This window comes from Camarhynchus parvulus, chromosome 15, assembly GCF_901933205.1.
Source record: "Camarhynchus parvulus chromosome 15, STF_HiC, whole genome shotgun sequence".
NCBI lineage: Eukaryota > Metazoa > Chordata > Aves > Passeriformes > Thraupidae > Camarhynchus > Camarhynchus parvulus.
In genome coordinates this window covers 4,737,744-4,751,439 of record NC_044585.1, presented here as the reverse complement: position 1 = coordinate 4,751,439, position 13,696 = coordinate 4,737,744, and the positions used below count along the sequence as shown (strand labels likewise).

At 52.1% G+C, this 13,696-nt stretch overlaps 1 protein-coding gene across 1 annotated transcript; it reads left to right on the top strand.

The window, feature by feature from the left end:
• The first annotated feature begins 1,064 nt into the window (after window positions 1-1,064).
• TBX3 (T-box transcription factor 3) lies at window positions 1,065-12,236 on the top strand. Its single transcript, XM_030958972.1, has 7 exons — window positions 1,065-1,638; window positions 3,453-3,720; window positions 4,960-5,106; window positions 7,235-7,311; window positions 8,684-8,841; window positions 10,160-10,863; window positions 11,436-12,236. Exons 1-7 carry the CDS (start codon window positions 1,244-1,246, stop codon window positions 11,880-11,882), a joined length of 2,196 nt encoding a protein of 731 aa, XP_030814832.1. The 5' UTR covers window positions 1,065-1,243; the 3' UTR covers window positions 11,883-12,236.
• The last annotated feature ends 1,460 nt before the right edge of the window (window positions 12,237-13,696 follow it).

Sequence of the window (13,696 nt, the reverse complement as noted above, 5' to 3'; positions counted from 1 at the left end):
TCACACGGCCCGAAGTACTAGTGATGCTTTGCTGCAGCGTTACAGTTTCCGACACCTTCTTTTTATAACTCGGCGCTGTCCCCCTCCACCCGAGCTGTCAGAACCCCGCCTATGGAGCCTCACAATTGGTCCGAAAGCGTCAAAGAGCCAATCAAGGCGGCTCCAGCTCCCCTGTAACCCACAACACATCCCTACGATCGGGTGCACGCAGAGCACAGACTCACAGGGAATTCTCAGAGCCGAGAGGCTCCTTCTCCCTCTCTCTTCTCTCTCTTTCTCTTTTCCTCTCTTTCTCCCTCCCCCTTTTTTCTCTTCCTTTCTCTTTCCCTCTCACTTTCTCTCTCTTTTATGGAGACAACAGTATAATTCTGGCAGATTTTTTTTAAGGCACAGCGAAAGAGAAAGAGAGGGGGAAAAATAAATTAAAAAAAAAAAGAGGAGGGTGAAAGAAAGAAGAGATCCTGATGGAAATCAGGACACCCTGACCAGCTCCTGCTTGGGGAGTGAGGAAGGCGAGGCGGAAACGAGATTTCCCTACAAGTTTTTGCTGCTGAAGGTTGCTCAGGAGCCTTCCTCGACCGGCGAGGGGGGGTGGGTTTGTTTGCTTCTTTCTGCTTTCCCTCCTTCCCCAGCCTGTGCTCTGCAGCCTGACCGTACGGAGGAAAGGTGGAGGGGTGGGGGGGAGGGGGAAGAGAGCCAGCCACCCTAAAAGAAAACCCAGCTTCGAGCCGTCACCCTCCGCCACGGAAGAAGAGAAGAGGGATTGGGACTAAGAGAAAAAAAGAAGAAGGAAAAAAAAAAAAAGGATTTCGACTTGTCCAGCTCTTCTGCGGCAACAGGAGCAGACAGCGAACCCGGTGGATTTTTTTTCTTCCCTTCTTCGGCTTTTCCTTTCCAGCACAAGGACTTCCACTCAGGAAAAAAACGCAAACAACTAAAAAGCAAAACAAAGCCTCTGAGACAGAACACGAGAAAAAGCAAGACTAATAATGAACAATCCTGTTAATCCGCTGTCCCGAGGGCTGGGGATGTGCCCCGGCTCGGGAAGTTGTAGGCTGTAGAAGTTCTGCCTCTCGCTCATGTACTGTGCTGTTTAGAGCTTGTTTCCCCCAGCCCTTTTTTTTTTTTTTTTTGGTGCTTTATTGCTGTTATTGTTATTATCTTATTTTTTCTTCTTCGTGATGTGCTGTTAGAAACCACTCCGGGACTACTCCAGCAGTAGGAAGACCGAGGAGTGGAGTGGATGAATTTACCGATGAGAGATCCAGTAATCCCTGGGACAAACATGGCTTATCATCCCTTTTTACCGCACCGGGCACCGGACTTTGCCATGAGCGCTGTGCTGGGACATCAGCCTCCCTTCTTCCCGGCTCTGGCTTTGCCTCCCAACGGGGCAGCCGCCCTGTCCCTTCCCGGGGCTCTGGCTAAACCCATCATGGATCAGTTAGTGGGGGCTGCAGAGACTGGTATTCCCTTTTCTTCCCTGGGTCACCAGGCAGCAGCCCATCTGAGGCCTTTAAAAACTCTGGAGCCAGAAGAAGAGGTAGAAGACGATCCGAAAGTGCATCTGGAAGCTAAAGAGCTTTGGGAGCAATTCCATAAAAGAGGCACAGAGATGGTGATTACCAAATCGGGAAGGTAGGTCTGGGTCGGGGGGTTCGTGCCTTTTCCCCCCCTCTATCCCCCACCCCTCAGTCTCTGCACCCCAGCAGGGCAAGGCTCTCTCTCGGGCGGTTTCCTCCGTAAATCTCCTTTCACCTGCAACTCTGGGAAGCTTTAGGCAGCTGAAGATCCGAGCCCGTCTGGGGCACCAGGCTGCCGGGAAAAGCCCAAGCGCGACCCGGCCCTGCTCAGCATGAGCGTGTGCAGGAGATGAGAGGGTCCCTTCATGGTTCAGTAGCTTAATGCTTGCTGGAGAAGACTGGGAGCAGGAAGAAACTAATTTGGGGTTGGCAAAGGGAATGGCCTGGTTTTCAGCCTCGCTACACGCAGTTTTTCTTCCTTAAGAAAGGGGAATGAAGGAAAAATCCTTTGGAGAGGCGTCTGGCTGCTGGTGGGGCAGGAGGGCAGATAAGCTTCGGTGTGTCAGGCTGTGCCTCTCCCTGTGCTGGGATCTCGGCTGTGTTTGTGCTGGCTGGTTATGTCTGGAAATGTACAGAAAAGCTGACAAAACTCCCCAGCCGTCCTGCAGCCGCTGCAGGAGTGGCAGGGAAGGGTTTGCAGCTCCGCGCTGCCTGTCCCTGTATTTATGTAACCTTCACGTGGGAATGAATGAACACACACGGCGCGTCCACGCTCGGCATTTCTACTTTTTATAGGTTTACCCGTCTGAAATCTCTCTCTATATTCGCTACTCATTGACATCTGGACTCCTTTACAACTCTACCTATTGCTGTGATGATACGTAGGGTGAAAACTTCCTTTGCACCCGGGTGTTTTTCTAAGGGGCTCTCTGAGAAACCTCCCAAACTCCCCACATCTGATTTGCCAGGAGAATTACTCGAGGAAGCCACTCCTGAAAAGTCTTCTTAGATGGCCTTCAGCTGCCTTACTGGAGCTTCGCCTATTTGCAAAGCACCACTTGCAGGCTACGGGCTCAGGGGAAAAAAATAAATAGAAGCCCTAAAAGCAGCAAGGAGGAAAAAAAAATTCTCCTCGCCCGTTTTACTGCTTTCCCGAAGTTTTTTCTGTTAATTGTGGTCAAAAGTTTTTGCGTGAAAGCCTCGGCCAGTATTAAGAGCTCTTACATGTTGCAAAGTCATGTGTTTCCTTTTAAGTTGAGATTTGCTGAATGCCAACCACTCGATATAATAAACAGCAAATTTGTGGTATCCTGTTGCAGTTTGGAGCCGGAGCTGGGAGCGGAGGGGAGCGGGGATTGCAGAGAACCCTCGGCACAGGGGGGGATCCCCGGCTGGCCGGAGCACGGGGAGAGCCCCGGCAGCCACGCTGCCCTCGCCGGGGGTTTTTTATTCTCGTCTGCGAAGTGTAAAACTCCTCACTTTATCGGGAGCCTGGGTTGTAATAGTTCAGAGGATTTATTTTATCGGGGCGCGATCAGCTCCCATTTCTTTGTTTAGCAGGCAAAAAGGAAACTAATGAGAGATCAGAGAGCCCCAAATGGGCCTTTGCTGTTTAGGAATGGCAGAGAGAGGTAGGCGCCTGCTGATTTCTAGGGAATGCGTACCTTTCCCATCCAGGGACCATTTTCTCCTGCAACTTTTAAGCATTTGGGAAACCTTTTCGCTGGGGCGGGGGGGGGGGGGGTGGGGAGGAGAAGAAACCTTTTTGCTGGACACAGACTGATTCTGCTGCTTATGAGAGCTGAAGAAGTCGCTTGGTAGACACACTACCAAAATCCAGAAGCTTATTTAAACGCTGTAATTAATTTCATTTTATTTTTCTCTTGTCTTTTCTTCCCCCCACTTCCTCCCTCCCCCCTCTGCCCATAGGAGAATGTTTCCTCCATTTAAAGTGAGATGCACTGGACTGGATAAAAAGGCCAAGTACATTTTATTGATGGATATTGTGGCGGCTGATGATTGTAGGTACAAATTCCATAATTCCCGGTGGATGGTAGCCGGCAAGGCTGACCCTGAAATGCCAAAGAGAATGTACATCCACCCGGACAGCCCGGCCACCGGCGAACAATGGATGTCCAAAGTCGTCACCTTTCACAAGCTGAAGCTCACTAACAACATCTCTGACAAGCACGGATTTGTGAGTGCCTTTTACACCTTCCTTTGCCCCCCTTTTCCCCTCCCTCGCCCCCGGCCGGAGCGGGGGTCCCGGGGGGGTGTGCCCGGAGCTCGGCGGCTGCTCGGCCGGGCAGGTCCCGCTGGCAGCTCCGGCGGGCGGCCGAAATGAGGGGAAAACGGGGCAGAAAGACCTCCCCACGCACCCGGGGACGGGCATCTGTCCGGGTTATAACAGCCCTTGATTTTTCCTCCTGCTGGGGTCAGGATTAAAGCCTGGAGTTTACTCTGTAACCTCCCCGTGCCATGCAGCGTTAACTTCAGGGATACATTTCCAGTGCAGCGCAACTCGATATTTCTCAGAGCTGCGGTGACTTTATATATCTATATATATTTTTAATAAAGTCGATCACACTTTCTAAGCGTAGGAAAACGATATGCATATGTGTATAAAGGGCTTAAAGGCCTAAGTACGCAAACGTTTAAATCTATATTAATCTGGATAATGTAAAGCAAGCTGGAGTGAAAATAAACAGGGACCAAAAGCAGAGGTCAAGTTGCCCATTCATGTCTATCCACTCCTTTACATTTACCGGGTGTGCAGAGATAAAAACTTACCCTGAGAGTGAAATCAAACAAACCTGCTGATAAGTGCTCTGTCGATCCTGGCCATTTCTTTCTATTCCTGGGAAAGCCTCCGCCTCGGAGCCGGGGCTTGCTGGTGGTGGCCACGGCCAGGGGATCTCTAATGTGCCGAAGATTGCATTTGCTGCTGTGATTTGATTAGACGATACATTTTTGCCGTTCGCAGAAGGCCTTAAGTGAATTGGGGCACGCAATTAGACCGAGCCGAGGCTCTCGTGGTGGTGTTGCAACTGTAGCTGCTGCTCCTGCTTTACTTGATTTCATTTTATTTTTTTACACTTTGAAATCAAAAGACATTGCTGCCGGAGCCCAAACAGCTTCTCCCCCTCTCCGAGCAGCGCTCTGAGGGGATTCCCCCTTCTCTCCTCTCCTTCGAGAGGTCCAGCGAGAGCCTAACCCCGGCGAGCTGGAGCTGTCAGTACTTTTAGTTGGATGCTGCGAGGCGTGTGCGTGTGTTTGGAGTGTGCTTGGCGGGGAGGAGGAGTGAGGGGAGGAAGAAGAGGGAAGGCAAATTAGGAGGAGAAAGTGTCGATGGCTGGGGGAAATGTTGCTCCTGCTGACCGTCTTCTTTCCCCCCCTCCTGCCCTCTCTGCTGCCGGCCGCTGCCCCCCCCCCCCAGACCATTTTAAACTCCATGCACAAGTACCAGCCCCGGTTCCACATCGTCCGAGCCAACGATATCCTCAAGCTTCCTTACAGCACGTTCAGGACCTACGTTTTCCCGGAGACTGAATTCATCGCAGTGACCGCATACCAGAATGATAAGGTAAGGAGATTAAGAGAGGATTTGTTTTACGTGTTTTGGCTTTTAAGAGAACTTTTACTCTGCATTGTTCCCTTAAAACTCACGAAGCCCATCCTGCTCTTCTCTCTCTCTCTCCCCCCCTTCATCTTTTCCCCCAAAACCTCCTTGATCCAACTTCGGGGAAGGCGCTGGGGGAGGGGGTCGAGCACTCTCCTAATGCCGACCTCGGGGAAGGCAATTAAAAGGAGGGAGGACTGGGGGTGAGGGGGAGAATGTTTAGGGGTTTTCTGCCTTTTTGGCCCCCCAGTATATCTCCCCAGTATGAGGAAAGGGATGGGGTGGGGTTTGCTGCTCTTAGTGTGGATTCAATCTAAGATGCATCAGAAAAAAAAAAATTAATAAAAAAGAGTCGGCTCCGTGTGTCGAAAGACAGAGTGGGGAGAGCAGCGGGGCTGAGATTTTGTAATTCTTCCTGGCCTTTGTGCTGTTTTAGCTCCTTTAACAGCAATTGGCAATAAGGCTGGAGTGCACGTCTGGTTCCTATTATTATTATATTATGATTTTTTTTTGCATCCTGCAGTGTTTTATTATTTTTTGTGGTGCAGAAATATGCTCTGGTCAGAGAGGGGTATCTCGCTTGAATTTAGCTGGAAGGGCTGAAAAAGCCCGTGTGAGAAAGTTTTGCAGCACTGCAAACGCTGCCTTTGCATTGCTGCTGGTTTATTGTCACTTGCGATGAAGGTGGTATATTCGGGAGAGTGGCAAACGGCGAATTTACGATTATTAAGTCAAGTGGAAGGAAGGGAAGGAGCCAAAAAAGAGGCTTTGATTTTTTTGTTGTCTGTGAATTACAACTTTGCGTTCGCCTGTGTGGAGCGCAAGGCTCTGGATGCGCAGCGCCGCTCGCTGCAGTTCCCCTGTGCCCCTCTCTGCCCCTCTCATCCTTCACCGTAAAAAAATCGGGGGTGAAAAGGGGGGGTCTGTACCCTTCTGCCCTCGGTCTCCAAAAAACCGCTTCCCCCTCGGGGCTCGGGCTATTTTCCTCTCTCTCTGCAGCCAGGCACTTGCAAGGAATCTGAAAGAAAATGGGTGTACAGAGAGTAGACTTTGCTTTGGGACTTATCAGCAGGGCTGGCCGGCCCGCTCTATCAGCTGGGGCGGCTGGGTTGAAGGACAGAAATGAGCATATTTGTGTGATTGCCATGAAATCGGCTGGGAAGCGGCGTGCGGAAGCGGTGGGGAGCCCTCGGCTCGGCGCGGGGGGAGCAGAAGGCACGGCCGGGAGCACCTGGATTAAAAGTCCCGCTGGTTTTAGCAGTGGGGTTTTCCTGCTCCCTCCTGCTCCCGTGCGTGGTGTGTGCGGCTCGGGGGGTGACTCGGGAGCCAAGGTCGCTCCTGCCCGCACTCAGGGGTTTCCTTTTCGGGGTCATCCTCTGCTCCTAAACTGGGGGTCGCTGTGCTTGCAGCCCTGCCCGAGACCGGGAATGGAGCAGCGGGGAGGCGGCGTTCCCGTTGCCACTGCTCGCATCCTGTTCACATTCCGGCCGGGCTGTGAATTCGGCTCCGTGCATCGTAGGCACGGGCACCCGGCATTGCGGGATGCCCCGCACCCCCCCATCCCTCCCAACAGCCATTCCCGAACCCCGAGGAAACCCAAACCAAAAAACTTCCGCACACAACCCCCCAAAAAATATGAGCTGGCTCCTGGCACCCCTGGCGCCCCAACACACAGGGAGCATAATGCGATTATATAAAGTATTTTATTATAGCGAGGGGGTGGGTATGATTCCTTTGCGGTTTAATTATGGTATTTAAAGAGTTTTAAGCACAGGCATAACTTGCATGGATCTCATTGCACGGCTCAATTAATTCCAATGTGGTGGTGGCAGCAACACGGGGCTCTTTCATTGCCACCACGGTCCGGGTCACCGGCCAGCCCAGCGGGGGACTGGGGGCGAGCTGCCTCCAAACAGCTCGGGAAAACACATGGATTCACCCAAAATCCAGAGACCTTTGCCCCCTGCCCTGTCCTACTCCTGCCAGCACTAGGGGAACTGGGAAGAGCAGGGTTTGCTGTTGTTTTATAATACAAAAATCTCCTCATTCTGCCCCAACCCCTGGCTATTTTTTTTTTCTCTCTATCCTATAGATCACGCAATTAAAAATTGACAACAACCCCTTTGCCAAAGGTTTTCGGGACACCGGGAATGGAAGGAGGGAAAAGAGGTGAGTCTGGCTCGATTCTTTACAGGCGCCTAGTTTGGTTTGCATGTGTTAAGCTCAGAACACGAGCAGAGGTCAAAATCACCTTGCCTTGACTCCAAACCACACTTGCCCTCGCCAAAATCCATAAGGATCTTGGCGTTAATAGCGTCAAACGGATTGCATGGGAATTCTTTCCTGCTTTCCACGTTTAGTTTTCACGTCACAGGGGATGGCTGGCCAAAGGGAATGCAGTACATTAAGCAAATATTGCTAGAAAAAAGCTTTCCCTTACAAATTAGAGAGGGAATATTACAGTGTAGTTTGGATCTGGGATTGGAGGAGAGGGACAAGGGAGGGCTGAGCACTGCTTGAATCTCCTCTGGCATTTTTCTGAGGATTGCCTGGAAAAGAGTAAAATGGAGGAGAAACAGAGAAATAAATATAGAAATGGAGGAGAGACACAGAAATAAACACAGAAATGGAGGAGAAACACAGAAATAGAGGAGAAACACAGAAATGAACTGTTTGGACAGAGGTATCTCATGAATATGGAAGTAATTAATGATAGAAGATGCTTTATTTTTTCCAAAAGCAGCAGGACAGAGTTTGTGCCCCAGGTAGGCGGACAGAACTCATTGTAATGGGACTCGAGACTTTTATTTTTAATATAAGAAGAAAATACAGAGAGAAAAAAAGGACAATTTTTTTTCCTTTAATGGGGGATATGTCTGTTTTGTTGTGGTACGGGAGACAGGATATTTTAGCCATTTGCGGAGTGGGTTAGATAATGAATAAATAGATCTGTTTCTCTTTTTTCAAACAAACAACAAAATAAAAAGGTGGGGGGAACGTGGTGTAAACCAAGAAGCCTCTCTCCCTGCCCAGCACACACACAAACATGCACACGCCAGCTCCTCTTGTCCATCAGTGTGAAAATAAAGCCAGCGCTGGAGCCACAGGACGGAAATGATTTCTAATTTCTCTAAATATAAATAGATTTTTTACTCCGGGTTAATTGTTGGTGAAAAGATTACATAAAGTGCCTAACAAAATAACCACTTCCTAGCAATCTTAGCAACCATTAAGATGGCTCATATCTCTGGAACATCCTTGCCTTTTAAAAGCTAATCTCCAGGGAATGCTTCCCTCTCCCCTCCGCCCCTTGTCTTTAATATCAGCCCTCGCTGAGGAGCTGCTCACGCTTCCAAGAAATCTCCTCTCATTAGCAGCCAAGCCCTGCCTGCCAGAAACGCGCTCTCCTCCTCGAGGGGACCGTGGCTCTGAATTCCCCCGTGCTCCCGGTGCCACGATGGGAGCTGCAGGAGGGGCTGGGGAGCAGGGGGGGTCGCGGGGGGCGCCGGGGACCCTCTCCCAGCGGGTTCTGTGCCCGCAGGAAGCAGCTGACCCTGCAGTCCATGCGGGTGTACGATGAGAGGCAGAAGAAGGAGAATCCCACCTCGGACGAGTCGTCCAATGAGCAGACGGCCTTCAAGTGCTTTGCCCAGTCCTCCTGTCCTGCCGTGCCTGCCGTGGGCACCTCCAGCCTCAAAGGTGAGAGCTGTGGCCCCTGGTCTCCTCTGGGAGAGCCTGGGTGCCCGCTCTGTGGTGGCAAACCCTGGCCTGTGCCACTGCCCTCTGGCACTGGCCTGTTTTCCTTCCTTCCTTCTTTCCTTCCCTCTTCCCTTCTTTTCTCACGTCTTGTCTCTTTGCTCTCTTCTCTCTGTTCTTTCTCTCTTTACTTTTTCTGCCCTCTCTTTCCTTCTTGCCCTCAACTCTTCTTCTTGCTTCCTTTCTTTTTGTCTTTCCCTCTCCTCCCTTCTCCCCCCTCACTCTCCTCTCTCTGCCTTCCTCGCTCTTCCTCTCCTTCTCCCTCTTCCCCCCGGCCTCCCTCTCCCCTTGCTGCACATTCATCCCTCCCCTCCTTGGTTCAGAAAGGAGCCAGCTCCGAGTCAAGGGAGCAAAGACAGACCACGGGGCAAAAGTTCAAAACTGGAGTCACTCCATTAATATCCCTCACTGAATCTGTTACTAGAGGAAGGATCTTTCCCCTGGATACAGTCGCGAACTTTGTTATAGAAAAGTCACCCTGGGTTTCTCCGTGCGGGGTTGGGAGCTGTCTGCAGCTCTCTCGTATGTATTAATCCATCCCGGGCCGGGGGGGCAGGGGGAGGAGGAAACAACCTCCTTTTTGTAGTTGCTTTACTCGTTTTTTTTCAAGGCCTGCCGAGCTTAGGGGAGGGGAGCTGGGAGGGGACCCGAAAAGCAAAGCAGAGCTTCGCACCTGGGGCGCTGAAATTAGGAGATGAAGTGCAGAGGAATCCAGCGAAGCCCTGCATGTGTTTGGGGAGAAGGGGGGCCCAGGCCGTGATGAAGACGGCTGTGGGATGTCTTTGTGTGCCTTTGCAAAGTCTGCCCGTTGAAAGGGATGAAAACTTTGGAAAACTTCATAGGAGACTCATCCCCAAGGCCCTTCAGCCCTGTCCCGAGGTTGCTGCTGTCCCATTCCTCCTCTACCCCCGCTGCAGCTGGGGAGGGAAGGGGGGTCCCTGGGGGCTGCGGCAGCCCCGGGGAGCCCCGGGGAGCAGAGCTGCTGGCCCCGGGCCCGCCCGGCTGGGGTGGTCGCTCCTCTGGGCCGCTGCTTTGTTTCACAGCCAAAATTTGCTGCGTTGTGTAAAACTCGGGCTGGCTTGGACGGGGCGGGCGGGGGGAGCCGGGGGCTGTATTTATTTATATAATAATAAAGAAAGGGAAGGATTTCCACACAAACCTCTGGCCGGCCAGGAAGCGTCTCTGCCCCCTCTCCCAGCCCGGTGGGGATTTCGGGATGTGCAGTGCCGGATCCCAGCCCCGGGCCCCCTTTGTCTTGCAGATCTCTGCCCCAGCGAGGGAGACAGCGATGCAGACAGCAAAGACGATCCCTTGCTAGAAGGAAACGAGTCGGGCAAAATCAGCACGACCACCGCCGCCACCCCAGCGCCGGCCAGCTCTGCTGCCACCGCCGGGGACGACCCCCGGGACAAGGGCGGCAGCCCCTCCAAAAGCCACTTCTTCCCTGGGGACTCGGCAGGGAGTCGGAGCCGAGAGAGGACTGAGAAAGCCCCTCCGGACTCCCGGCACAGCCCGGCTACCATCTCTTCCAGCACCCGGGGGGGAAGCCTGAGCGGGGAGGAACTGAAAAGCCCCCTCAGGGATGGCCCCAAAGTAGATGAGAACCGACTGCTGGGGAAAGAGCCCTTCACCCCCCTGACGGTCCAAACCGACAGTACGGCCCACCTGAGCCAGGGACACTTGCAGAACCTCGGCTTTCCCCCTGCCCTGGCCGGCCAGCAGTTCTTCAACCCGCTGGGGAACGGGCACCCGCTGCTGCTGCACCCCGGGCAGTTCGCCATGGGGGGAGCCTTCTCGGGCATGGCCGCGGGCATGGGGCCCCTCCTCGCCACCGTCTCCGGGGCGTCCGCCGGGGTCTCGGGACTGGACAACACGGTCATGGCCACGGCGGCGGCCCAGGGACTCTCGGGAGCATCGGCGGCTGCTTTGCCTTTCCATCTGCAGCAGCACGTCCTGGCTTCACAGGTACCGCGTTTCCCCCGCGCCGCCCCTCCGGGCCGGGGAGCTCCGAGCCTGGGGACGGGGAGGGGGGCAGCGGGCACCTCCTTTCAATTCCCCGCGTCCGTGTCCCCCCAGTGCCCCTGTCAGAGGCCGGTCACAGGGCTTGGCAGCAGGTCGGAGGAGGGAAAGCTGTGGGCTGGGAGGGTGGCCCAGCGTGATCTCCCTGAGCTCTCCCACCCTCCCCGCTGTCCTGCAGAGCCCGGGCGCGTCCCGGCCTGCGGAGCGGAGCCGCTGTCGGGGGGGATGTGCCCGGGGCTGCCCTGCGGGGCGGGAGGGGGCTGGACCTGCGGGTAAAGGGCGCAAGAGAATCGCCCGGTGCGGGGGGAGAGTGGGGGAGAGACACCGCACGGCCATTTGGCGCCCGGCGGGAGCGGGGCCGTGCAGGGCAGAGCCCGGGCAGGGTGTGCCCCATCGCCCCCGTGTTTCTGGCCGGGGCAGCGGCAGCACAGCTCTCATCCCCGGCAGCTGCGTGCGCGGGGAGCACCTGGTGCCGTGCGGGCCGGTAACCCTTTCCTCTCTCTCCTCCCCTCCCGCAGGGCCTGGCCATGTCTCCCTTCGGCAGCCTTTTCCCCTACCCCTACACCTACATGGCGGCGGCGGCCGCCGCCTCCAGCGCCGCTTCCAGCTCGGTGCACCGGCACCCGTTCCTGAGCGCCGTGCGGCCGCGGCTCCGCTACAGCCCCTACCCGCTGCCCGTGCCGCTGTCGGACGGCAGCAGCCTCCTCACCACCGCCCTGCCCGGCCTGGCCGCCGGCTCCGGAGAGGCCAAGGCGGGCGGGCTGAGCGCCAGCCCCGGCTCCGTGCCCCTGGACTCCGCCTCGGACCTCACCAGCCGCTCCTCCACGCTCTCGTCCGGCTCCGTGTCCCTGTCCCCCAAGCTGGGCGCGGACAAGGAGGCGGCCACCAGCGAACTGCAGAACATCCAGCGCCTGGTCAGCGGGCTCGACCCCAAGCAGGACAGATCCCGCAGCGGCTCCCCGTAACCCCCGGCCTCCGGGAGCTCATTTCAAATCCGTCTCGCAGTGCACTTTGTTTGAAAGAAACCACATCCTCCACCCCGCGAGTGTTTGTTTTTTACCCCCTTCTTTATTTTGGTTTTTTTTTTCACCCTACTTCTATTTTTTTTTTTAATATAAAATCCCGCGGCGTTTAGCAACAAAAAGGTATCTGGTGGAGCAGGGAAAAAAGGGTCGGGGATGGGGGAGTGCTGGGTCGGAGGCTCCTCACAGGGATCGAGGCACTGGTGGGGTTTGTGGCATCCTCCTTTAATTTTCTTTTTTACCAGTGTAAAAAAAAAAAACCTTAAACCCAAAACCAAAATACACCGGAAAAAAAAAGAAAAAAAAAGAGAAAAAAAACCTAAAAGAAAAAATAAAACAAAAAAAAATCAAACAAACTTATGAATAAAAATAAAGTAAGAGAAGTGATTTTTTTTCTCTCCGAAAGAAAAGCGTGTAAGTAAGTCACGTATTGGTTCTTCAACAGTTGTTTCCTGGGTGGGTTGTTAACCACAACCCCCTTAGTCGATATTAAGGGAAGCTGTGTGTTTAAAATATTATTGTGATGTCTGAGAGCCAGTTGGTGGCTTTTTTTTTTTGCATGTTCCAGAGTAGTCTTTTTTTTTTTTTTTTGAGGGGGGGTGGTGGTATTTTTTATTTCAGTGGGGTTTTGTTGTTTATTTTTAATGCTCATTTCAAATCCCAGGGAAAAAATTATTATTAATAATAATAAAAACAAAAATAAGACCTTTGTCCCTCTACCTTAAACATCCTCCCTTGTAGCAACAAAAATAAGACGTGTAGTTGGAAAGAAAAAAAAAAGTGAATTTATTTTATCTAAAAACCTCTGTAGCTCGACTGTAGATTTATCACAGCTTTCCCTCTTTAATTGTATATGCAATAACAAGGTTTAACATACTGAGAAGAAGAAAAGAGTGGACACTATTATTAAAACAAAGTATTTATGTAATTATTTGATAACTCTTGTAAATACGTGGAATATGAATACTCGAAATTAAACTTTAATTTATTGACATTGTACATATCTCTGTAAATACGACTGCAGCGGTCTTCTTTTGTTTCCTTCTGTTTTTATTTTTAGTCGTTTTCATTTCAAGTTGGTAATTCCTTTAAACATAGATCCCGACCCAGAGGAGAAATTCCCCCATTTGTGAGGGCTCAGTTTTTAAATCAGAGCTCAGCCCAGGAAAACCTCGTCCTTTGGTCAAGCAGCTGAATGCAAAGGACAAAGCAGAAAGAAACCAAATTATTCAAAGACCTTAAAAAAATTCAAAGAGAGAAAAAGACAAAGCAGTGTACCATGGTAGCTTTTAATCCTCAATTTCTTCGGTGTTCAGAATGTCAACAACCACAAAATTATATATGTTTATACACGACAACAGGCTTCTCCAGTGGCTTGAGAGAAAAAAAAATGAGGTGAAGATTCTAGGATTTTCTGTACTTTCTATTATTTTTGCCCGTTTCCTCAGTGCACCAGAAAACAACCCCGCAATGGAGTTTCACTACTGTGCTTATTGTTGTCTTTGTTTGAGTGAGTGCATATTTTCTTGGGTTGAAAGTCAGGTGCTCAGAGCTGGTTCAAAGGAAAAAAAAATGAAGGTATATTTTGTGTTATATAAATGTTGAGAAGTTCTTGCTATTTTTTTTCTGTAATTTTTCCCCCCCCCTTTTAAAAGTCACTGAAGTTTCAATAAATTTTTATTGAAATGTCTTGGGCGTACTGTGAAATGCCTTCACCCCAACCCTCCCCGAAGTGCCTGGGAGGATGGAGGGGTTGA